We start from the raw sequence: 25923 nt of genomic DNA on the forward strand, positions 1-25923 counted from the left end.
TAAATGCAAAGATTTTTAATGACTATAATGTGTGCACAGCCGCATTTGAAAGAATGGCTTTTTCTACAATAGCCATTCCCATCTTCCCTCTGTGAAATAGAAGACAATTGTGCCAAGATAAAATGGCCAAGAATGATGGGCCTGAGCCATTTGAGACTTAAGGTAAAATACATAATGACATTAAAATCAATTAAAATGGTGGAAAGGCAGTAACATCTGAGCACAAATAATTTACCTGAGAATCAATTGTGAAAGCAGGAGTCGTCGATGCACTTACGTTTTGAACGGAGCAGATAGAATCTTCCGTGAACTCCCATATTTCACTAACAATTAGACTCATGTACATCACAGAATTTTAATTCTATGTCTTCTCCCTTTGTCTTTTTTTGCTGATCATTGTCTCCTCCCTGTCTCACTTTGCCTTCGCCCCTAAATTAATGTGATGAATATTGTCTGCTGTGTGTGAGATTTTGGGGGTTGTATCTTTTACTCATCTTGGGGCTTTTTTTTTAACTTTTATTTAATGAATATAAATTTCCAAAGTACAGCTTATGGATTACAATGGCTTCCCCCCCATAACGTCCCTCCCACCCGCAACCCTCCACTTTCCCACTCCCTCTCCCCTTCCATTCACATCATGATTCATTTTCGATTCTCTTTAAATACAGAAGATCAGTTTAGCATACATTAAATAAAGATTTCAACAGTTTGCTCCCACACAGAAACATAAAGTGAAAAATACTCTTTGAGTACTATCCAGGTCTAATCATGAAAGTTTTTGCCTTTGATATTTGCAAAATAGTACTGTTAATGGTATTATCAACTCTAAAAGGTTTTGCCACATTTCACTGAATAACAAAAACATTTGAAGTGGCTGGTAAAATGGCAACTTCTAAGTATGAATAAAAGTTTATGTATTAGATAATTTTTACAGTTCCTTTCAGCTGAAAATTTCAGTGACTAGATAACATGTGTTTTCTTTTAATGATATAATTTGATTTCATTCATTGTCACGCTGCTGCAACTTATATGTAAATGAATGACAGATTTTATAGCAAAACTTTAATTTTTCTTTTTTTCAAAAAAAATTTCTTTCTTCACTTTTCTTCGCATCTTTCAAAAAAGAGAGGAACTGTGCCCCTCCCTGTTATCTCATACTTACTTGCTACTAGATACATTTTATTTATTCAAATACAGTTTGAGACAGAAATGACTGCATTGATGATTTTCTATAAGTTGATAGGATTCTGAATAAACTGGAATATCTGTATCTAACCTCACTTAGTAAAGCCCCAGCATAAATTGTGGTTAAGAAGGGACCAGCGTAAAAGGCTAAGCCTCCACTTGCAGCACCCGCATCCCATGTGAGTGCCCATTCATGTTCTAGCTGCTCCGTTTCCAATCCAGTTCCCTGCTAATGGCCTAAGAAAGCGGTAGAAGATGGCCCCAGTGCTCAGGCCCCTGCATCCATGTGGGAGACCCGGAAGAAGCGCCTGGCTCTTCCCATTCATGAGAACACAACTCTGGCTGTTGCAGCCATTTGGGGAGCAAACCAGCGGAAGGAAGACCCTTCTGTGTTTCCACCTCTCTGTCTGCAACTCTGCCTCACAAATAAATAAATAAAAGCTTTAAAAAAACGGCAATTAAGAGATCAGAGTATTCCCATGGGGAAGGAGACAACTAGAGCTTATCAAACAAGTAACATTCAATTGTAGAAGTGCATTTTTAAACACTCTTGAGTTAATCTTATTAATAGAATTATCTGCATTTATTTTAACATTTTATGTTTACATATGATTGGTTTTAATGCATAATTCAAACAATGATAACTCACATTTTATGAAATTAATTATTACCTGGTTGAGAGTGAATACTTTTTCTACAAATTGATTAAAATAATTCTCTTTGTTGTTTTCTAGAATTCAGATACTGGCACTTACACCTGTGTGGCTACAAGTTCAAGTGGAGAGACTTCCTGGAGTGCAGTGCTGGATGTGACTGGTGAGTTCTTTGAGAATTGTCTTTCCTTGTCAATTCTCTTGTTTGTTTTTTAATTTGTTTTACATATTTGAAAGGAAGGGTGACAGAAAGAGGGAGACACACAGAAGGAAGGGCGGAGATCTTGTATCCACTGTTTTATTCCTCAGATGGTTACAGTTGCCAGGCTCCAGAACAGGTAAGACCCAGGAGCCTGGAACTCTGTCCTTGTCTCTCACGTGGGCAGCAGGGGCCCAGAGGCTGAGGTTGTCCTCCACTGCTTTCCCAGGAGCATTAGCAGGGAGCTGGACACAAACTGGCACTCTGATATGGAATGCCAGCGCCACAGGTGGTAGTTTAACACACTGCACCATATAGTTGGCCCTGTATCGATTATCTTAACAGCAGAAATCTTGAACTCCCTTTAGTGATAGCACATTATCAAATAACAAATTAAGGGTTTTAAATTCACTTAATGTAAATCTAAGTCCTGACAGTCAGTGCCACACTTAATAACTGTACCAGTTGGCACATAGAAATGAATTTGTGGATTTTATATATTTTTTGGGGGGTTTATGTATTTGAAAGTCAGAGTTACAGACTTACAGAGAGAGAGAGAAAAGAGAGAGAGATTTTCCATCCACTGTTTCACTCCCCAGATAGCCACAATGGCTCGGGCTGAGCCAAGTTGAAATCAGGAGCCAGGAACTTCATTCAGGTCTTCCAAGTGGGTGGCAGGGACCCAACTACTTGCCCCCTCTTCAGCTACTTTCCTCAGACCATTAGCAAGGAGCTGGACCAGCAGTGGAGCAGCTAGGACACAAACTGTAGCCCGCCCGTGTGGGATGGTGGTGTTGCAGGTGGAAGCTCTCCCAGTTATGCCACAACAGTGGCCAAGTTTGTGGATTTTATTAATTCATTCTTGATAACCTTGCTATTTAATTTCCTCTAATGTAAGCAATTGCAGTTATCAGAAGTAGCAGTAAAGTTTACGTATATTAACATGTTGGTGAGGCAAATATTCATTTGTATACTTCGAATGCATAAGACAAATTGTTCACTGTGTAATTCATGTTCTTTTAACAGACTCTTTGTTTCCTTCTTTTAATCATCATTGTCAACATATGAGATCAGGAATAAAGTTTTTTTTTTCCTGTTTTTCCTCTGTAGAATCTGGAGCAACAATCAGTAAAAATTATGATTTGAATGACCTGCCAGGGCCACCATCCAAACCACAGGTCACTGATGTTACTAAGAACAGTGTCACCTTATCCTGGCAACCAGGTACCCCTGGAACCCTTCCAGCAAGTGCATATATCATTGAGGCTTTCAGGTATGAGACAATTCCTTTTTTCTCCATTGGGTTTTTGCTTTAGCTTCTATATAGTAAAATCCCACCTAAGCTATGCTATTTTTTATTTTAAGGACATGTCCAATCAGTGCACTACACAAATTTATATTTTATAGATGGCTTTAATCAAGAACAGACTTTGATTTTTTATTAATAACTTAGTAAGATTAAATATGTTTTATCCATGCCTAAGTCTGTGGAGATCTAATTCAAGACATAATCATTTAGCTCCTCTCTTTTTCTTGGTCATTGAAAGGATCTAAGATAGAAATCTGGGCTTTAGAAATAGGCTGAAAACTATTTAATTAGACACAAGTATTTTGAAGTTTTGTGATGTTTACTGAAGCAGGGGACTCTAGAATATTCCTAACAATTAGAGCAGAACTTAAAATGATTCCAATGGTTATATGCTATATATTTAAATATATCTCTTGCCTCTGTCTGAGACAAAACTGAAAACCAGTTAGGAAATTTATCCCATGTGCTTCCAGTACCCGGTAGGAAAAGATCCTCCCATGTGTTAGTTGGAATAATTGTCATTGATTCAAAGATTTGGACCATGAATTTCAGGTATCGTTAGAGAGAGTATCTTATGGCAATTTGATAAAGTTACACAAATAGGAATAATATTTTCACACTCAGTTTTCATGGGTTTCTATTTGATATTATAAAATTTGGAGGGGGAGCCACTGACCTTTGGAAATATTAGGACAAATGATCACTTTCATTTTAGACTTCTATCTATATTTAAGGTAATGACAGAAACATAGCTTTCAAATTTCAAAATTCTGTGTTTCTATATTTTTATGCTTTGATACTTCAGGACATCTGAGAAATAAACAGCCCAGAAAATCACATTTGCTCCACATTCTGAGCGAAAGTAGCATTTGACTTTAGACAAAGTGTCCTAAAATGGCATCCATCTGTGGCTGGCAGTAAAGGGGTCCACACACACACTAATTCAGAGATATTTCACTATTCTGAGATGAGAAATCACAATACTGTGTAATGTACAATTTTATTAAAAATGTAACCAAGGGAAAATATTCATTACATGCTTCCTTTCTTCTTTTACAGATATGTAGTTTTAGAAGGCTCTATTGTAATATTGCATGTGGAATTGATGCAAAAGAAAACACACCTTGTAACAGGAAAATGTATTGGCATAATTTACTCTGTAGTCCATTTATTCTTTCTACAGGTTAATTCTTTTCAAGGTATATATATACATTTATGAGGACCATACTTACTGTATAAACTTGATGTTGTGATCTTGGCCTCTGTTCCTTTTACAGGTATTCATTTAGTGGGCTGCTCTGCATTAGCAAAGGGCTGTCACATCTCCTGGGCTGAGTTTAATTTTGTTGTGCATGGCACTTCCGTTAGGTGGGCTCGGCTTTGTTGTTGAATAAACTGAAATCATCCAGATGTTTCATTTATTGGGCTGAACACTCCAAGTGTTGTGTGTGTATGTGTTTAATTTTCAGCCATTAACCTTTGTCATTGATACCCAACTCCATTTCTAATATCTTTCTGACTGTTCTTTAAATGAACGCTCTGCTCATGTTTCAGCCAATCCGTGAGCAACAGCTGGCAGACAGTGGCCAACCACGTAAAGACCACCCTCTATACTGTGAGAGGACTGCGCCCTAATACAATCTACTTGTTCATGGTCAGAGCAATCAACCCCCAAGGTCTCAGTGACCCAAGTCCTATGTCAGATCCTGTCCGCACCCAAGGTAATTTCAATTGCTGCAAACTTGACTGGCTCTAGAAGGAGGCATCAAATAGATGCTTAAGAATAAGAGGATTGCATGAGGAAATGTAAATGCATATTGATTGCTTTTTCTGATTCAGTACACTTTATCCAGTGAAGGAGAAACTTGCTGTTCACATTGTTCAGGCATGCCGTGTTTTAGGGTGTAGTCTATTCAACAATAGCATTTTTAAACTAAATTAATGAATTTAGAGTAAATTAATTTAATTTAAACTTAGGTAATCCTTCATTATATTTCGAAGGCAGGAAACATGTTTCACCTTCCTTTGAAATGATTGTTTTACAAAAGCCAACAGTGATCTTTAATAGGTAGATGCTCAGGGTTATCCGGATAACTTCCAGTTCAGCAAATCTGTGTTCACAGCACCCTGGTCCTTAAGAGAACTACCTGGGTAGGCACCACCTACACCACCTGAAACTGCTGGAAACACAGATCTGCAGGCTACAAGCCACAAGTTCTGGCTTTGGGCCCAGATGTTGTCGTCATCCCCTCCCAGGGATGCCAGGGTTCAAGTTTAACAATGTGGTTTACAATGTATTTTGTTAAATCAAGTGTTTAAAGGAGTGATTTATTTCATAATGCAGTAAATCAAGTTTTCTTCCTGAGGCATGCTATTCTTTTGAGTCATATATTAAAAACCCAAAATATTAATGTATTATTGAAAAATGGAAGATTTATTAATCTCATCTGTAGCAACTTGTCCTTTCAAAATGAGAAATCACTAAAATCTGAGGTTTAATGATAAACTATGATGATGTTACATTATAGCTTCCTTTCCTACTAGTAGGTGACAGGAATTAATAAAAGAAATAGTGCCTGTGTAATTTGTTACAACCTACTTCCTACGGAGTTCTTGGGAAAGGGTTAATTATTTCTTATTTGTAAAAGTCTTTGAACAAGATATAATTGAAAGTAGTATTTTTATACTGTGAAAAGCACCATACAGCCATAAAATATTATTATAATTACAATGTGGTTCAATGATAGTAACTAACGTGCTATTATAACGGAGAAGGGTGCCTTAAAGGAATCAAGAGAAATAAAGTCACCACGTGACTTTGCAACATTGCTGACATGATGACAGTCAAGGGAGGAGGGACTGCCATTATGCTATTGTTCTGGAAGCAGTAATGTGATTAATTTTCCATGATGATAAAGGGCCTGTAGGTAAAGAACCTGTCTTGGGAGAAAGAAAAGCACAACAAGAAATGTGAAGACCTGAAACTCTATTTTACTTTGCCTAGTTGCAACTGCTTTTAGTGTGCCTGCATTGAATGAGTAACTGAAATTATTGAACTTGAAATGAGAGAAGTGGGTGATTTTAAGTTAGGAAATTATAATACCTAGATCAGATAGTACCTGTATGGATAGAAGTGAGTTTTGTGTGTAGCTCTGAAGTAAAAGGGAATACTTTGGATGCGATTAAAGCCAGCCGACCTTCCTAATCATTCAATAACTATGCCAGTACTAAATCTTGACTCATAAAATAACTCTCGGTGAAAAGGTCAAAAAAGATTAATGAAAAGTTGTTTGTGAACTTGCTTGTTCCAGCTGAGAGACTATATACAGCAAAAGACTTATGTTCTCTTAACAGATATTTAATAGAAAAGCTCATGTTCTGTGTCTGTCAGAATCAGTTTTTGACACCATGTTTTCAAAAGCTTTGCATTCTGCAAAACATTTCTTTCTGAAGAATATTTTACTTTATGAGCTCTTATTTTTTCACAGGTATTAATTATTACAGAATTGAGGATTTATTTATTTTCTTAAGATCTTATATCATGAACATCACAGTTAATCTCTTATATATAAACAAAGTTTAATATTATTCACATAAAGGAACTTTTTAAATATTGTACATTAAGTAAAACTTCACTTTGCTGTTTATCTTATGTAAGAGAAAAAGGGAGCTAAAAGGAAACAATCTAAGTTTATGTTCCAATTATTTATATTCCAATTTATATTAATACACCCAGTCTAAGTGGAAACTGAAATATACACTTAAAAATACCTAGCAGAAGTGTTGCATTGTGGTTTGACAAAATAGGAGAAAACAAGATAAAGAAAACCAATGATTTTAAATGGGACTTCTTTAAATAATGTAGCTGGAGAACAGAACGCATCATCTTAACATTGAAGTATACCAGTTAAAGATGTGAATTTGAGTATGTGTGAAATTCAGTGTTTGATACTAATTTGATATATTTAGCTGTATATAATCTCTCACTGTTTTCTTAATGGACACATGTATTATAAACCATTGTATGGGCAGTTGAGTAGTGTGTAGGTGAGTGGTGTGGAAGGAGACAGGAAAATAGATGGCAGAAGGTCTATCACTCCGAACATCACAGCCTTCTCTAGCTTCCCTACTCTACTACCCGGAAAAGCAGCTGCCTGATCTTCTGCCCGATGTTGGAGTCCTGCTCAAAATTCAGCACTTGATCCATTTTATCACTTCGGGTCCACGATGGTTGTGTGATCTCTGAAGTTTCTTCCCTTCTCTTCACTGCTCTGGTTACCTTTAATGATACAACTCATATCCTCAATGCTCTAATTCCTTTCCTTTCTGTGCTCCCAGGCTGAAATAGGTCAAGGAGTTGGCAGGGAAAAAAAATATGTTGTTAATTGAGACAGGGGATTAAACAAATTCCTCAATGGCAGTTTTCAGATATGTCCCACTTTACTTGCGGGGAAAATCCTTCAATCCACCACCATCTGTAGAAAGCTGATCCTTCCAGAGCAGTCTTATTTTACAAACTTTATTCTTCAGTCAGAAAATAAATGATCTCCAACAACAATGTGTCTGTATTAGAATGAATATGATACATTAGAAACCTTATATTGGTATATTTTTAGCAAAAAATAGATATTATTTCCCAGTTATATCCTATCATTATTTAAGCACATTTACATGTGTGTAAATGCTTTTTGTCACAAGAAGGTTTTAGTTTCTCCCTTAAAATTAGCGCTTTTGGAATAATATTCACTTATATACAATAGGTTGGGATTTTAATGTGTGTTTTTTAAAAATAAAAACAGTTGTCTTCTCTCCCTACAGACATCAGTCCTCCAGCACAAGGAGTAGATCACAGGCAAGTCCAGAAAGAACTAGGAGATGTCATTGTTCGTCTTCATACTCCAGTTGTGTTGACCCCAACCACTGTTCAAGTCACGTGGACGGTAAGCTTTCCACGGCCACGTTAATGGGGTTCTCTTCTATTCTTTAAGGAAAATGAAACAATAACAAGTCAAAGCTAAATAAACATACCAAAACTAATAATGAAAAATCTCTTCATTTAAAATAAACTAGTAGTCAAAGACAATAAGGAAAGACATTCTATAGCCAAAGAGAAAATGGAGTAATAAGAGTAAAATAAAAATATGTTGTGATATAAACGTGACATGTTTTGTTTTCTGAATTTGCTAACAGCTTTATTGATATATAATTAATATCCCATAGTGAAAGAGCACCACTCAGTATTCTTAGTGTAGTTAGAGAGTTTTGCAGTCATTACCAACACCTAACTTTAGAATATTTCATCATCCTAAAATGAAATTCCATGGCATTAGCACTCAATATCTCCTTCCCTTTACCTTAGCCCTTTGCAGCCAAGAGTCTTTTCTAGCTCCGATATATCCTCCGGTTCCAGAACTTTCCTATGAATAGAACCATGTAACATGTGATCTTTTGTGTCTGGCTTCTTTCATCCAGCATAATATTTTTAGGTCCATCCATATTGTTGCATGTCTTAGTAATATGTTCCTTTATATTATCAAACAAAATCCCATTGTATAGATATAGCACATTCTGCTTAATTGTCTTATTAATTGAAGGACCTTCAAATTATTTTTGTTTTGTGCTTTTATGAATGATGCGCCATGAACATACGTGTACTAGTCTTTGTATAAACATATATTTTCATTTCTTTTACTATTTTATTTCTCTAGGGATTTTTGAACAGCACAGTAAGCCACATTGAACATTTTGATGAATTGCTGAAATGTTTCTCCAAGTAGTTGTACCCTGTGGTATTTCCACTAGCAATTTCTCAACTTTTCAGTTTCTCCCAGATCCTTAACAGTTTTTCTCATAACCTCACTAATGATTATTATTGTCTATTTTTGTGTTTGTTTCAGCCAGTCTAATGAGTGTATAATGTTATATCACTTTGGTTGGACTTGAAATCCTATGGTGACGAATGATGTGTTCATCTTTTCAATATGCTTATTGGGCAATTATATCTCTTCCTTAGAGAAATGTTTATTCAAATTCTTTGTCCATTTTTTGGAAATATGCATTTGTTGATTTGAAAAGCAGAGCATTAGGGAAAAGTGAAAGAGGGATTTTCCACCTGTTGGTTCTGTCCCCAGATGACTGCAACAACAGGCTGGTCCAACTTGAAGCCAGGAACCCTGAAGTCCATTTGATCTTCCACATGGGTGGCAGGGAAGGGCCCATGCACTTGGATTATCTTCTGTTGCCTTCCTTGATGGATGAACAGGAACCTGGATCCAAAGTAGAGAAGCTGGGACTCAAGCTGGCTTTCTGATGTGAGATGGCAGAATCACAGGCTGCAGCCTAACTCACTGTACCACAATGTCAGCACCTCTTGTCTGTTTTTAAGTCAGATTGTCTTCTTATAGATTTCTAAGTATTCTTTATATTGTCTGAATAGAAGATCTTTATCAGAGGGGCTGGCACTGTAGCATAGTAAGTTAAGCCTCCACCTGTGGCACCAGCTTCCCATACGGGTGCCAGTTCCTGTCCCGGCTGCTCCACTTCTGATCCAGCTCTCTGCTGTGGCCTGGGAAAGCAGTAGAGGATGGCCCAAGTCCTCGGGCCCCCCACCCACGTGGGAGACCAGGAAGAAGCACCTGGCTCCTGGCTTCAGATCAGCACAGTTCCAGCCATTGCAGCCAATTGAAGAGTGAACCAGAAAATGGAAGAACTCTGTCTGTCTCTCCCTCTCTGTCAGAAACTCTGCCTCTAAAATAAATAAATAAATAATAAATAGATTTTTTTTAAAAAAACACCTTTACTAGCTATATGATTTATGAATATGTTCTCCCAGTCTGTAGGTTGAATTATACATTGTTGATGTCATTTTAGGCACAACAGATTTTATTTTTTTTTAACTTTTATTTAATGCATATAAATTTCCAAAGTACGGCTTATGGATTACATTGGCTTCCCCCCCCCATAACATCTCTCCCACCCGCAACCCTCCCCTTTCCCACTCCCTCTCCCCTTCCATTCACATCAAGATTCATTTTCGATTCTCTTTATATACAGAAGATCAGTTTAGCATACATTAAGATTTCAACAGTTTGCTCCCACACAGAAACATAAAGTGAAAAATAATAGATGATTTTTTAAATGATGATGAAATCAGATTAGACCTATTGTCATGTTTAATCCCAGTGAGAGTCAAGTTGGGAATTGATAATTTCTCTCTCTTTTTTTTTTTTTTTTTTTTTTTTTTTTTTTTTTTTTTTTTACAGAAGATCAGTTTAGTATACATTAAGTAAAGATTTCAACAGTTTGCACCCCCATAGAAACACAAAGTGAAATATACTGTTTGAGTACTCGTTATAGCATTAAGTCTCAATGTACAGCACATTAAGGGCAGAGATCCTACATGAGGAGTAAGTGTACAGTGACTCCTGTTGTTGACTTTACAAATTGACACTCCTGTTTATGGCATCAGTAATCTCCCTATGCACCAGTCATGAGTTTCCAAGGCTATGGAAGCCCCTTGAGTTCTCCGACTCTTATCTTGTTTAGACAAGGTCATAGTCAAAGTGGAGGTTCTCTCCTCCCTTCAGAGAAAGGTACCTCCTTCTTTGAAGACCTGTTCTTTCCACTGGGATCTCACTCACAGAGATCTTTCATTTAGGTTTTGTGTGTGGTTTTTTTTTTTTTTTTTTTTTTTTTGCCAGAGTGTCTTGGCTTTCCATGCCTAAAATACTCTCATGGGCTTTTCAGCCAGATCGGAATGCCTCTAGGGCTGATTCTGAGGCCAGAGTGCTGTTTAGGACATCCGCCATTCTATGAGTCTGCTGAGTATCTCGCTTCCCATGTTGGATCACTCTCCCGTTTATTTATTCTATCAGTTAGTATTAGCAGGTACTGAATTTAAATCAGCCATTGTTATATTCTTGTGGCTGAATATTATACAGCAGCATCAAAACATATATATAATTTTAATAATTTTACATTTGTGTAAAATTAGTGTGTTGCCAAAATTAGTGGAATTTAATAAACAATTGATTTTTTAATATATTTTCAGTATTAAAATGCCACACATTACTGTGTATGTTAGAATATCTACTGTTATTTCAAAATGCAAAATGTTTGGATCAGATGTTGGCTACTGTGGTGAAAACAATAAATAGCATGGAACTAGTTGCATTAGAGAATATTGATACTTATTTTTGTATACACATATGTACATATATATTTGTTTTAAGAGGACTTAGAGAACTTTCCTTTATGTCTATTAAAGTTACCACCTATTTCTCAGTAATGCCAAAGCTCTCTCCATTATAACTTCTAAAAATCCGTAAGAAACTATATTAGAATGAAAGAACACATCGATTTAAAGCCCATTGTTTATATGATAGAACTTTGTATTATGTCTCAATTGTTGTTGTTGTCATTTTACTGTTATATAAATGGAATGGGTACTATATGTATAAAAATTGGATTTTTCCTCTCTTGAAGTCAAAGGTACTTTTCAGAAAACAACCATATTACCTTTTTCCCTCAACTCCCTCAACTAAGAAGGTTAATGAAGGAAAACTGATTAATTTTCTCCAGATCTTGAGTACTTAATATCTGAAGTACAAAACACAATGAGGAGAATTATCCTCATGTCTTCTCAATCATAATTGCACTGAACAAATCAGTTTCAGCAAGCATTTGCTGAGAACCAATTAAGTTCCCTAGATGTGGGGGAGAACTAAATAAAGAGACACAAATTTAGTTGAGAGAGACATGGAAATTCTTAATTAGAATACACAGGGATAGGTGCCATAATGGGTCTGTACACTCTGTAGACAACACTTCCATCATAGGGGAAATAATTAACTCTATTCTTAGGTACCAAAAGAGCATCATCAGTAATACACATCTATATAGGGAAATGTGGTAGCGTTAATGTCTGAGAAACTAAAGTTACATACGATACTGTCTAGTCCAATTCTGTCCTGTTATAAAATTCATTAATGCAGACAGGTTGAGTAATGTTCCCAATTTCACGTGTATGTTTATAGGCAAAGACAAAATTAAAATATCCTGCCTTTAAGCTGCTTATTTTTGTTTTTCAGTTTAAAGATAAGCTATAGATAATTAGTGCACCAAAAGCAATCTTTCAATTGTTGAATTTTCATATATGATCCTGAGTGGGGCATCTTGTTGATTCTAACACCAGACCACATAAAATTTTTTGACCTATGAGAACTCAATTGCTAAAAGTATAATGAGAATATGACTATGTTGGTAATGTTTAAAGAGTAACTATGATTATTTAGGATTACTATGTCTCCAATTCCATTAATGTCATTTTGCACAAACTCATTCTGTGTCCTCCATATACGAATTTCCATTCTTATGTTCCCATGAAGGGCACATACTTCCCTCATCAGTTTTCCAGTAGCACAGTAAATGGTATTGCCTGCCATGCTTCTTCCATCTTTGAGCAACTCCCATTGTAAGGGAATAGTTGTATTTTTTAAAGCAGATATTTCCTCATTTTGATTTCAGAAAGTCTCATCTCTTTTGAGATAAGTCTCATCTCTTTTTGAGAAATTTTATTTACTTATTTTTATTTTATTTGAAGGCAGAGACACAGAGAGAGGTAGATAAAGAGTGATCTCCCAGCCATGCGTTCACCACCCAAATACCTGTAACAGCCATGGTTGGGCCAGGCCAAGCTGGTTCTCAATCTGTTCTGTTTGTGACAAAGACCCAAGTACTTGAGTCATCACCTGCTATCTCCCGTGATGCACATTAGCAGGAACCTATAATCAGGAGCAGAGCAGGGACTCACACCAGAGGAACTCTGATATGGGAAGCAGGTGTCCCAAGAGGTGTTTTAACCACTGTGCCAAACACCTGCTCCTTGCAGGGACTACTTTTAAGCTTGTTTTAAATGTGGGAATGATTCGGTTAAAAAATCTAATACTACATTATATTTATGAAGTCAAACATGTTATAATCCAGAGTTGAAAGAGTAGAAAAAGAAAAGTAGATTAAAATTTTATGTTGATAGACCAGAGTTCTTCCAGGAATGAAACCCTGTCAGATTCATCTCTGTGTCCCAAGAAATGTGTCTTTGCTGTTTTTCTTATCCCTCTGATGGTCTGTGGCTTTTGCTATTCAGAAGTCCCTGTCTTTCACTTCCATGTTTCCCAAGCAGAGTGTCTATTATGAAATACCCTTTCAGTAACTGTGTGCTGAGTGATCAAGTTTACTCTTTTCATATACTCCAAGTTTGAAAACAAGGAGGGAGTACATTAACAGCACAGTATATTACTCCCTGTATGTCTGTGGTTACACAGGAGATAATTATGTATTCCAGAGAGGCAAATTTAGTAAAATAAAGTCTGATGGAGTGTGGGACTGCTTGCCAAGGAAATTGTAGCTATTTTATTTTTGTGTAATATTTTCAACTTTTTATATATGTAGGCTATTTTAATCAACACACTTCATTAAAATTAGCATTCAAATTAGAGATATGTTGGGGCTTCAGGGTAGAAATGCAAGGCTATTGCAAGACTCAGGGAAAACTGAATTAAAAATAAGTGGATTTTGGTGCAAAAATATTTTAAAACCCATGTATATAAAAGGTCTTCAAAAAGTTCGTGGAAGTATGTATTATGAAAAAACTGAGCATTAATTCCAACATGTTTTTGCACCAAAATAGACTCATCTTTTAATTCCATTTTTCCCCCACAAATTTCTTGAAGTACCCTCCTGCTTTGCCTCACTCATGGGTTTAGATTTGGAGCCAGGTAAATGTTTCCCCAGTGACAAGCAGGCTTTGTTATCAAATGCGTGTGATTGAACTGGAATGACCATGTTCCTGCCCCCTCCAAGCTAAGCTCGAAGCCACAATAGATAGCTCTGGCTACTTTCCACAAAATTATGGCTGTTATAATGAGAATAGGCAAACGTGGTAAGGTAATTGCTGTTCCATGAAATAAAATGTCAGTAAGTTACCTTCTGAAAAATTAGCATTCTAGTGCTTGGTTTTGCCATTTGTTCTGTTGTTACAGAACAAAAAGAACCATAGACCTTTGCCTTCTTCTAAGCATCAGGACAATAGGGTTGAAAAGAGTACTTTTCAAAGGAGACTTTCAGGGTTCAACTAGAACCTGTTCAGTGAGGCCCCCAAAGAAAATTCTATCTGAATTCTCGGGTTAGATGAAGGTTTTGTTTTGCTTACATTGAAATATATATCTATATATATATGTAAACCACTTCATATAGTGGAAAAATGCTGTGTCACTGCAAAAAAAAACTTGAAATCTATGCATATATTTTCCAAAAAACATATTTTCCATGAAATTTTTGAATGCCCTCATTTAAGTATCTCATGAAAACAGTTCAATGAAACTGTCGATTTGAAGGCCACATATGGTCCCTTATTTTTAGCATGTACTTTCCTTAAGTTTTATCATTTTGCATCAAACACTTGCAGAGTTCTTACATTTATATCAGTCATTTCATTATTTCTGCGCTCCTCACAGATGGGTATTTTTTGAGCCTTTTATGTCAGCTGAGGCTCAAGGAGTTTGAGAGGCTGACATGCAATTTAAATGGAGGCGTTATGACTGGAAATTGGAAGTTCTTCCATGACAATTATTTTTTATTTATATGTCAAAAAAAAAAACCCCACTAGTGTTTTAAATTATGTAAACCTGTGGATTTGTGGCCAGACTCTGATTGTAATCAATGCTAGAAGAAAATTTGCCTTCTTCTAATTAGAAAGTTAACAAAACTAGTAACAAACATATGCTTTAACTTGAAAATGACCACCTGTCAAAATGAGCTTTAAAAGTTAGACCTATAAAACATATAGCTAATAAAAATCCAGCTATTTATTTTGAAGGTAGTATTCAGCATGTTCATTCTGCTTCCACCTGTAACAACACATTTCAACAGCACAAAGTCAAGTTGAACTATTTAGTTATTAAGTGGTCCATTACTATATATGGGCTGAAGGCAGTGTACATTGAAACAAGCAAGGCAATGTTGTGTAGTAAACATTAGCTTCATAAAGTCCCTAAAACACTTAATTAATGAAAACCAAACATGGATAAAACCAATTTACCCTGATTTACAGACTCCCTTCATCTGGAAACAGCTGCTTAATGTTCTTCTTAAAAACACAGCTTGCTTCTTTCAGTATTAACAAGCTATTATTGTGAATTATGTCTTTCTTTCAGTATATAAATTCACTTAAAGCAAATGCAGCAAAGTTTATAAAATGTGAGCTTGATGTTGTTTTAACATATGCTGCAAGGATTTTTTTGAACATGGACAGTTTTGATGAAAAACATCTCTCCTGGGCTCTCATGAATTTAACTTTTTGATTCTTGGAGGCGTTGTTGTATAATGTCGCAACAACTGCTGCAAAAATCATTTCAGTTGGTCCCAAAGTGGGAGCTTGGAGAAGGACTCCAAGACCATGAGCTTCCACATCAGATGTGGGCTCACTTTTTCTTTTTTTTTCTTTTTTAATTTTTGACAGGCAGAGTGGACAGTGAGAGAGAGAGACAGAGAGAAAGGTCTTCCTTTTTGCCGTTGGTTCACCCTGTAATGGCCACTATGGCCGGCGCGCTGCACGGTGCATTGCGCTGATCCAAAGGCAGGAGCCAGGTGCTTTTCCTGGTCTCCCATGCGGGTGCAGGGCCCAAGGACTTGGGCCATCCTCCACTGCACTCTCGGGCCATAGCAGAGAGCTGGCCTGGAAGAGGGGCAACTGGGACTAGAACCCGGTGTGCCGGCGCCGCAAGGCGGAGGATTAGTCTATTGAGCCACGGCACCAGCCCTCACTTTTTCCCTCACTTTTTCTTGATATAACTTCATTCAAGTGTACTGCTCATTAGAGAGCCGGGGAGGGTGAGAGAGCTGTCGTGTATGTGAAAGAGACTTCATAGTTGTTGAGGCTCATCTAGAAACTGGAATTAAATATATACAGAAACTCAGTTGTACCCACCAACTGCATGGGACATTTTCAACAGAGAAAAAAATATATTTTTTCATTCTACTATATTTTGATGAAGATTCTGCATAATAATATTATTGAGTCAATATTTTAATCTAATATTCATAGCTTGACCACCTGCAATTAAAAAAAAAGAAACATGCTGTAACTAAGAAAGAATGGTAGAAGCTAATGCGTGAAAGGATACCTTTTGTTTTTCCCATGCTATCAGTTGGTATAAAAGAAGCTTTTAAACAGATGAAATCAATAACTATTTCCTTCATCACTTTCTCTATTTGCCCCTCTCCCCTGCATTTCTGAAATAAAGGTATTCCATTTCTTTTCAATGAATCTTTACACATTATTTGGCAGGGAAATGTGTCAAATTTAAGGCCTCTTAGAATATGACTGTTAAACTATGATATGGGCTATTAACTGGGGAAGCTGCTGTAATAATTTATGTTTACAACAACCATTTCCAGAGATACAGCAAGACATCTGAAAGTATTCATTTTTGAATTGTTTAAAAAGAAAACTGGAAGTTGTCTTTTCCTTGAAAATGAAACAGCTGTAATCCTCTATAAAGATGTTTTAATAAATGTATAAAGACAAAAACATGTTCACTTTTTATCTTGCACTTTATATATTTGATTTTTGTACAGTTATCATAAGAGTGAACAAAAACTCTTTTTTGATGGCTCTGATATGAAAGACACATACTCACTATATCTTAAATAAATAAGAGATCCAGAATGTTGTAAAACTTTGTCAAGAGTAAGACTGTTGAAGGAGTCAGAAGTTTGTAAATTAATAGAAGTTTTCTACATGGTAGTGGGTATAAGCTTCCACATGCATTTAAAACAGATGCTGTAACTCCCCAAATTTAATCTCTTTCCTATGCTTCTTCTGCCACAGGGATGTGATAACTTCTGTCCCCACACTTTATCCCCTGTCTCAGTCTCATTCTTCTTGCAGATCTTAGCACTTGTGACTCCATCAGGGGAACCGAGTCTCCCCTCTGACTCAGCCAGCTCCCTCCACACTCTAGGAGCTTCCTAACCACCAGTATATTGCATTCCTACCATTTGCTTACACTTATTTGTTATGCATATAGCATGACTAGTGTTTGGATGATTATTAGGAAATACCCACCATCCACCTGTACTCCAAACTCTAAGAAGTCAGGAACTGTCTCCGCCTCCAGAGCTTGGCTGAATTCTTGGCATATGATAGTAATGAGTGCAGATATTAGTGAGTGAACAAGGGATGAAAATGGCATGGTAAATAGAGAACCACAAAAATGGGAGTTTTGAACGTAGGGAAAAGATAAACTGATCAGCAACAAACTTGAAAAGTTGGTAGCTATAGAACTTGACAGCCCTTGTGTAATGGAAAAAAATAAATGAATGTTATTATGAGGGGTGGAAAAGTTAATGGAAAATGTGTATTGTGAAAAATCTAGCATGGACTTCAAAAAACTTTGCACGCAAACAAACATGTGTTTAAAAAATTTTAAATAGGGTGTGTGTTGTGGGACAAACAGGTTAAGCCACTGCTTGGGACACCTGTTACCCCTATCAGTGTGGTTGGGATCAAGTCCCATCCCCACTTCCAATCTAGCTTCCTGCCAATGCACATTCTGCAAGGCAACAGATGATGCTCATGTACTGGAGTCCCTGCCCACCCATATGGGAGACCTGGGTGAAGTTCCAAGTTCCTAGCTTCAGGCTTGCCCAACCCCAGTTCTTGTGAGCATTTGGGGAATGAAGCAGTGGATGGGAGCAAGTGCTCACTCTCTTCCACCTCCCTCCCCGTCTCCCTGTCCCTCTACTTGTTCCTTTCAAATAAAAACATTTACTTGATTAATTTATTTGACAGACACAAACAGCTCCCATCTGCTGATTCCTTACCCCAATGCCTGCAGTGGTTGGGCTGGGCCAGGGCCAGAGCCAGGGCCAGGGCTGGACCTGAAGCTGGGAGCTGAGAACACATTCCAGGTCTCCCTTGTGGATGGCAGGAATCCAAATTACTTGAGCTGCTGCCGCTGCCTCCCAGGGTCTGCATTCGCAGGAAGGTGAAGTCAGGAGCTGGAACTGAGGCTCAAACCCAACTCCTCTGATGTGGAACACAGGTATCTTAACTGGCATCTGAAATGCTTACCTAACTTATTTTTTAATTTCATATCCCATTAAAGTTTTGAAGTACCTACATATGTATCATAGATACTGTGAGGTATGAAAAGCAGGGAAGAGAGTTTTTTCCTGCCTTTGTTTTGGAAATTATCTCTGGGGCAAAGTGAACTCAGAACTGGCAGAGATTATTAGAAACACAGAGATAAACTAGAAATCTGTGGCATCACTTAGGGTAGTGGTGAGGACTGAAGCAGGAAGAATAGACAAGCAAGTAGAGCCACTGGGATATCTGAACACTTCCCTTGAGATTCACTTGCCCTTGGCTGTGTTTTTCAGGTTGATCGCCAGCCCCAGTTTATTCAAGGCTACCGAGTGATGTACCGTCAGACCTCAGGCCTGCAGGCTGCATCTACATGGCAGCATCTAGATGCCAAGGTCCCGACTGAGAGGAGCGCCGTCTTGGTCAACCTGAGAAAGGGAGTGACTTACGAAATTAAAGTGCGGCCGTATTTTAACGAGTTCCAAGGAATGGATAGTGAGTCTAAATCAGCCCGCACAACCGAAGAAGGTCAGTATTCAGATTTCTCTCTCTTTTTTTTTTTAAATTTTAAGATTGATTTATTTACTTATTCAAAAGGCAGAGAGAGAGAGGGCTCTCCCATCTGCTGGTTCACTCCTCAAATGAGTGCAACAGCCGGGGTTGAATGAGGTCAAATCTAGGAGACAGGAACTTGGATGGCAGGACCTCAAGGACTTGGACTAGCATCCACTTCTTCTTGGTGCATTAGCAAGAAGCTAGATGGGAGGCAGATGTGCTAGGACTCAAACCAGCACTCCCACGTGGGAGGCAAGCGTCACAGGTGGCAGTTTAACCACTGTTCCACAGTGTTTGAACCTGAACTGAACTACTACCGTAAGGAAACACATTGCTGTTACAGTTGCAGTTTGTCACTATGCTTAGTTGAAGAGAAAGAGATCATGTAAAAGTGAATCCAGGCATTATCCTTCTATGCTGAAAATTCCATAGAGTCTGACAATTAAAAAGATTGAGGTATTTGAATATTTCTAAGTAAACTAAGCCCCAAATCTTATGTTTTTCAGTGCATTTGAATTTGGTGATCCTGTAATCCCATTTTTTTTAACGTAGATTTAGCTCATTTGGCTTCTTGAAAGAACAGTCTACTGCAAACTCGAATAACACAGGCTGTTCATGGTGGCTGCTTTTTTATTTTGGATATAAGAAAGTGTGACATTTTCTTTATAAATGCTTTTCCTCTGTGGGTGCTACCAGTCTTACCATTATTTCTGATTTGGAAGGCCATTTGCAAGTTTGCAATAGCTTTCTTCTTAGTCATTTTGCCTCCATTTCGCCCTTTGGAACTTTTCTTACCTACAGATACATTCAAGTCAGTCTGTGATAGACATGAGATTAACATCTGTCTCGGCCATTCCATGTACTAGTGTCTCTTTCACTAAATGAGAGATGTATAATAAGTGTTGCTATCAAAGTAAAAAAAAAAAATGAGATGCAAATAAAATAAATCCCCACCCATTCTTCTTTTGCACTAAATTTGAATGCAATACTGCTGTAAAAATAATTTCCTTTAAACATATTTCCTACAAAATTATGTAACAACAGCCTTAAAAAACTATAAACAGGTTGTGCATGCTACCAGGGAAATGTCCATATTTAAACAATGAGCTTTTTTGAGTTATATGCTCCTGCAATTACCCTCAGCTTGGTTTACAGTGGAAAACATTGGCATGGGCAGAAATGTGTATCCTTAAATGCATCATCAGTCTACTTTTGAACTATGTAAATAAAAGAAAAATTACTAAAATGTAGTCATAGTGTCTTAGCCATCAATCAGTTATATTTCACGTTGTGAAATGGGAATCTAATGAGTCGGGTGAGTACCGTTAATATAGAAGTCTCCGTTTGAAGCTTACTTCCAGAAATCAATTTCTCTTCCGCTAGATTCTTCCTCTGGATTAGACATTTGTCACCGTTCAGCATACATTCATCTCCGACTTCTGTGGTCTTGTGAAGATAACAAATAGAACTCAGCTGGGCTATGTGTAGGAACAATGAGTGGCAATGTGGGTTCTTCCACATCTGTAGAAAGAAGCTGAGCACTGAAATAATTGACCTGTCAGGGAGCGGGCCTGGTGTTCTCACCATGCCAGCCGTAAAGTGGATGAGAAACCAGTTTCAAAAGTGTTCTTTCTCAGTGCAGCCTACTTAATAAGGCTCATAGACAAGTCATTAGTTTTTTGTCATTGTGCCATATTTTGGAGCAATATTGTTACATTGAGAGATAATAAAAAGCAGCATTGTGGTAATATGTGACTGCTCTGGTTCTGTAACTCAGTGCAGATACGGTGATACCTCAGTGAAATACATTATGACAAATTTACCAAACAAGGGAGACCTCCCTCATTGGCAAGCTTTTAAAATGACTTTTAGGGTATTTAGAAAACTTTCCAAGGACTTAATGGTGTAGAATTAAGAAAGCGTTGATTTTATTGGGAAAAAAATCCTTTAATAGCATAATATTCTTAGATTTTTTTTTTAAGTGTCAAGGAGGATTTTTTGTACTACCTTGATTGGACTCCTCCTACTTTGAACCCAAATTCAGAGACTGAGGATGGCTGAGTTTTTCTGCAGAATGAGTATTCTGAGCTCTCGGATGCACTGCGTGGGAGACGTTGCAACCTGCACTCAGGAATTGCCATCCATCCCTTCTGAACGTGGTTGTAATTATTTATAGGAGAAACTGTAAAGGAAGAGAATTATTGTAGGAAATCAAAATCTGCCCATTTCACATTTGACCCTACATGAACTCTTTTCATTTTTATCATCAGGTTTCCTTGGCCATCCACATAAAATAAGTTTTAAATCTTAAATTGGGGATCAATTTATAACAGATTACTTTTCCAAACATGCCAAGAAAATTATCTTTTTCCATGTTGGGACAATAAATAACTATGTTTCTATTTTTATTTTGTGAACACAAACTAAAACAATAGCATTATTTGCAGAAATAATGCTTGACAAAATTTTGGAATATATCCTTTCGGAATATTTTTGGTTGGGAGAAGTGGTTGTTTTTCTTTCAGAAAGATGACCTGCTAGAGTCAGAATAATTGATGTTCTAGACTTGGACATGCCAAGTGTGTGTTTGACTTCAATAAGTTTCTTACAGTAGGTGTGTGTTTTCACATCTGTAATACTAAGATAAGAGTTGTGTTTACCTCCCAGATTATTGTGGGTATCAAACCTGACACTTAGTGCTAGGCATATAGAAAACACCCCTAAGAATGTTTGCTGTTGGGGTGGGCGTTTGGCCTAGGGGTGAAGGCATGTGCCTCCTAAACTGGAGTGCTAGGGTTTGATACCAGAGTCTGGCTCCTGACTCCAGCTTCCTGCTGATGCAGGTCCTGGGAGGCAGCAGTGTTGGCTCAAGTGCTTGGATTCCTGCCTTGCACATGAGAGTCCCGGGTTGGTTCCCTGTTCCTGGCATCAGCTCCCTGGCTGTTGAGGGCATTTGCGCAGTGAAACCAGCAGATGGGGGAGCTCGCACTTGATCTCTCTCTTTTCTCCTCCTCCTTCTCTTCCTCCTCCTCCTCTCCATCTCCCTCCCTGTGTATGTGTATATGTGTCTATCTTTCTGCTTCTCAAATAATTTTTTAAAGAGAACATTAGCTTTTGAGGTTATTATGTAGCTCATCTTACCCTAGTGGTTACATTGGCTTTAAATCTATCCATTGAATTTAAAGGTTATATTTCAAAGAATTGCAGATCACTATACACAGATTCAGATCCTTTGTCTTCCTGTTCACATTCTGTAAGCAACATCAGTGCACACCAAGACATACAGTTTGCATTTATTCTGATTACTTCCTCTGCAGCCCCAAGTGCCCCTCCACAGTCTGTCACTGTACTGACCGTCGGAAGCCAGAACAGCACAAGCATTAGTGTTTCCTGGGATCCTCCTCCTCCAGATCACCAGAATGGAATCATCCAAGAATATAAGGTAAAGCCTGGGTGAAGAAGGAAGACTCGCAGTTTAATGGTACCTGCAAATCTCTGTGTCCCATGAATAGGACCTATTGTTAAATGTTCTCTTAGAAAGTCTAAGTGGAAAATGATTGTTTATATCTTTCCGTGTCAGATTTAGAAACAAATACGAAGGGGCTGAGAACCTGCCCTGAAGGTCACAGATGACACAATCTTAGTTGGACAAATTAGCTGAGTGGTTTTATGAAAAGTATACTTTGAGAACCTTAAGAATTTAGAGAGATGGGGTAGAGGGTAGGTAATGGAGTTCTCATTCCAGAAATCGCCTTTATCATTGGTACTAGAATTCTGCGTAAGAGGCTTCAGGGCAATTGTCTAAAACGATATCCCCAGGAACGAAGAATCTTCAAGGGTGCAGAGGGAGGGGTTGGGCGGGACGGGATAGGAGATGGACTGCACCAGCTGCTACCCTAAATGCTGCTTTTTATCTACTTATTGAAGTTTTATACAATGTCGAACTTGAACAAAAGGCAGACATTGACACAGCAAACTTTGAAAAACTGACCTGTAAAAAACAGTTGTCTCACTTTTCAACTGGTGAGTGTGTTACAATTTAGAAGCAGCATCTATGTATTGTCTCACCCCCTTGATTGTTGTTTGAGAAAAAAATATATGTCTAACTTTCTGAAGTAAGGTTGTAGTCAATTGTTCTGTGACTAGAACACAGACAAGTTTCAAACTCATTAAGCCTTGGAAGATTTCCTATGAGTTTTCTGTTAATACATATTCTTAGAGTTCCCAAAAATAACATACTAGGTAAATCTGATATGATAAATAACTAGACATTTCTATCTCACTGCCCAATTACATATTTGGTATGTGAAATTAAGCTGAATAATTCCACCAAAACTTTACAAATTGAATTTATTTATAAGAAAGAATTGCTAAATAGAATTTATTAAAGGTCAATATGCTGAGGCAAATTGGCAGACTAAATGCATAAGCACTTATTTAAAATGATTCCCATTACATTATAAAGAACCATCTGTAAGGAATAAAAAATAAATGTTTTTACAATAGCATAATTCAATAATTTCTAAAATTTTACAAGTATTGGAACATTGTTTTAACAGTCAAGAATCCACTGTGGTGTGTGCATGTAAGTTTGATTATGTACATGTGTGTGTGTGTTTTAATGAGGTTAGAAATTTACTTTAAACCATCTGGGACTAGTTATCTTAAATTTCCATTTTGTTAAATTTTGATATATTTTTACAAGATGAATTTTTTTTGTATGTTGCAAAGTTTCTTACTCATATGACCTGTTGTATTTTGGTAACAAAGTGTAAGTTTAGGGGAGAGATAACATTATTATGTTAAGAATACATGTCAAAGGGAAATAAAAGAAGCATACAATTCACAAGAATTATTTTACTGAAAAAGTTTAAGCAGCGTACCTGCTTCAGAAACAAACCACATATATTCCTATGTATCTCTACTTAGTCTTAGAACACTTTTTACAATATCACATTTCCATATCCCAGAAGATGATATGCCCTAAAATTTGTTTCCTACTTGAAGTGAAAGCCTAGAATTCCTTACCTCAGTGATGAAAGACTTTCCCCCACTTTGCTTTCTTGCACATATTTAAGATTTATTAACGTCAAGATAAATATCGGCTTTAATTTCATTGTAGTCAATACCTATATCTTACATGAATTAATCTTGTTAGATACTGTATAAGTTAATATTTTCTTAAATATAAATTTCTTAGATTTTACTGTATACCTTTGGTATAATAAATGATAATATTTTAATAGATTTGATGCATGATACATGTTGATAAACAGAGGAAGTTAGGTGTTTTAATCTATACCAAAATTCCATTTGCAACCAAGGGATGCTTTCAAGAGGTGTTAAAGGGATCATTTTGCCTTCTAAGTTACTCAGTATGAGCAGTATGAGCAGTCAGTGCTGATAATAAGATATAAATGAACATAGCAAATTTTATCTTCTCTAATTGTTCTTTTAATACATTCACACTCACACATACATGCATATGTATGTAAACTAACAACAGAGGTTGAGGTTTAGAAAACATCACAAACACTTGTATAAACCTAGAAAATAAACTGGACAGTATTGAAATATTTGATCAATTATAATAGTCTATGTAAAATGAGAATTTTATATCAGTTTGTTATTAACTTTCCATTTCTGTAGATTTGGTGTCTGGGAAATGAAACACGATTCCATATCAACAAAACTGTGGACGCGGCCATTCGTTCTGTAATAATTGGTGGATTATTCCCAGGTATTCAATACAGAGTAGAGGTTGCAGCCAGTACCAGTGCAGGAGTTGGTGTAAAAAGCGAGCCACAGCCAATCATAATTGGTGAGTATTTACCTATTGTTCTTATTTTAGAATAATCAACTAAAAACAAAGTCCATTATGTTTATGAATCTATAGTCTAACAGCGTATATACACTTATGGGTATGGGTGATAGGGTTTACACATATCATAGGCAAATGGATTATCTGACTAGAATTTCTTATAAAAATGCTTGGTACAATAGCTTATGATCTTAAGATCCCACAATCTTCTGCATATAACCAAGAGTTCAAATTCTGAAAGGATATTTTTAATCAGCAGATGCATTAGCCATTTTGGTGTCATTGAAATGTAAAAAATGAAACAGTTATTAAAGAGAATATGTTGTGTTTTGAATCTATATGGTTGCTCTTAGCCAGAAACATGTAAAAAGTTAGCCAGAAACAAGCCTAAAGAAACCTTGTAATCCAAGTGTAGTATCCCAAAGAAGAGATTCATATTAACTCTGTCATCATCATAAAATTGCTTTCCATCACAATATTGGCTTGTTCTTGAAATGTATATCAATGAGATCATATAGAATATGATATTTTGTAGTTTCTTTTACTACATTTAAAATTTTGAGATTTGTGCATCACTCATATTTGTTTTACGGGTGGGCAATAGTCACTTGTGTAATTACTCCATAGTTCCTCTGCTTTTCTCTTCGGAAAATGGTCATTCCTGTGTGTCTTTTTGAGGCTACCTGTTTTATTTCTTTTGGACAAATACCTACTATTGGAATTTCTAAGCAGTAACATTGAATGGTTTGACTTTATAAGAAATTGCTGAACAATTTTCAAACTGTTGTATCACTTCCTATTCCCACTGGCGATGAAAAGGATCTCTGAGGTCTCCATGTTGTCACCAGCATTTCATGTTGCCAGTCTTTACAGTTTTAGCCTTTCTGGTGGAAGCGAGGCAGCATCTCACTGTGATTTACACTAGGACTTTCTTTCATGGCAAATGGTGTTGAGCAACTCCACATGTGCTTCTCGGACATTCACATATTTTCTTCTGTGAATTAACCATGTCTCTGTTTTAAAAATTAGGCTGTCTCTTGTTACTGTGTAGTAGCA

The 25923-nt window shown here is 37.0% G+C and overlaps 1 protein-coding gene across 29 annotated transcripts in view; it reads left to right on the top strand.

The window, feature by feature from the left end:
- Positions 1-25923, top strand: part of ROBO2 (roundabout guidance receptor 2) — a 1427252-nt gene that overhangs the window by 1325899 nt on the left and 75430 nt on the right. For all 29 annotated transcript variants that reach the window (XM_070071923.1, XM_070071922.1, XM_051859424.2 and 26 more), the window contains 7 exons: positions 1920-2001; positions 3148-3310; positions 4901-5067; positions 8165-8286; positions 18788-19019; positions 22364-22488; positions 24696-24867. In XM_070071923.1, coding sequence (XP_069928024.1) covers positions 1920-2001; positions 3148-3310; positions 4901-5067; positions 8165-8286; positions 18788-19019; positions 22364-22488; positions 24696-24867 — 1063 coding nt within the window. The remainder of the gene's footprint in view (positions 1-1919; positions 2002-3147; positions 3311-4900; positions 5068-8164; positions 8287-18787; positions 19020-22363; positions 22489-24695; positions 24868-25923) is intronic.

Source organism: Oryctolagus cuniculus, chromosome 4 (genome assembly GCF_964237555.1).
Source record: "Oryctolagus cuniculus chromosome 4, mOryCun1.1, whole genome shotgun sequence".
In the NCBI taxonomy this organism is placed as follows: Eukaryota; Metazoa; Chordata; class Mammalia; order Lagomorpha; family Leporidae; genus Oryctolagus; species Oryctolagus cuniculus.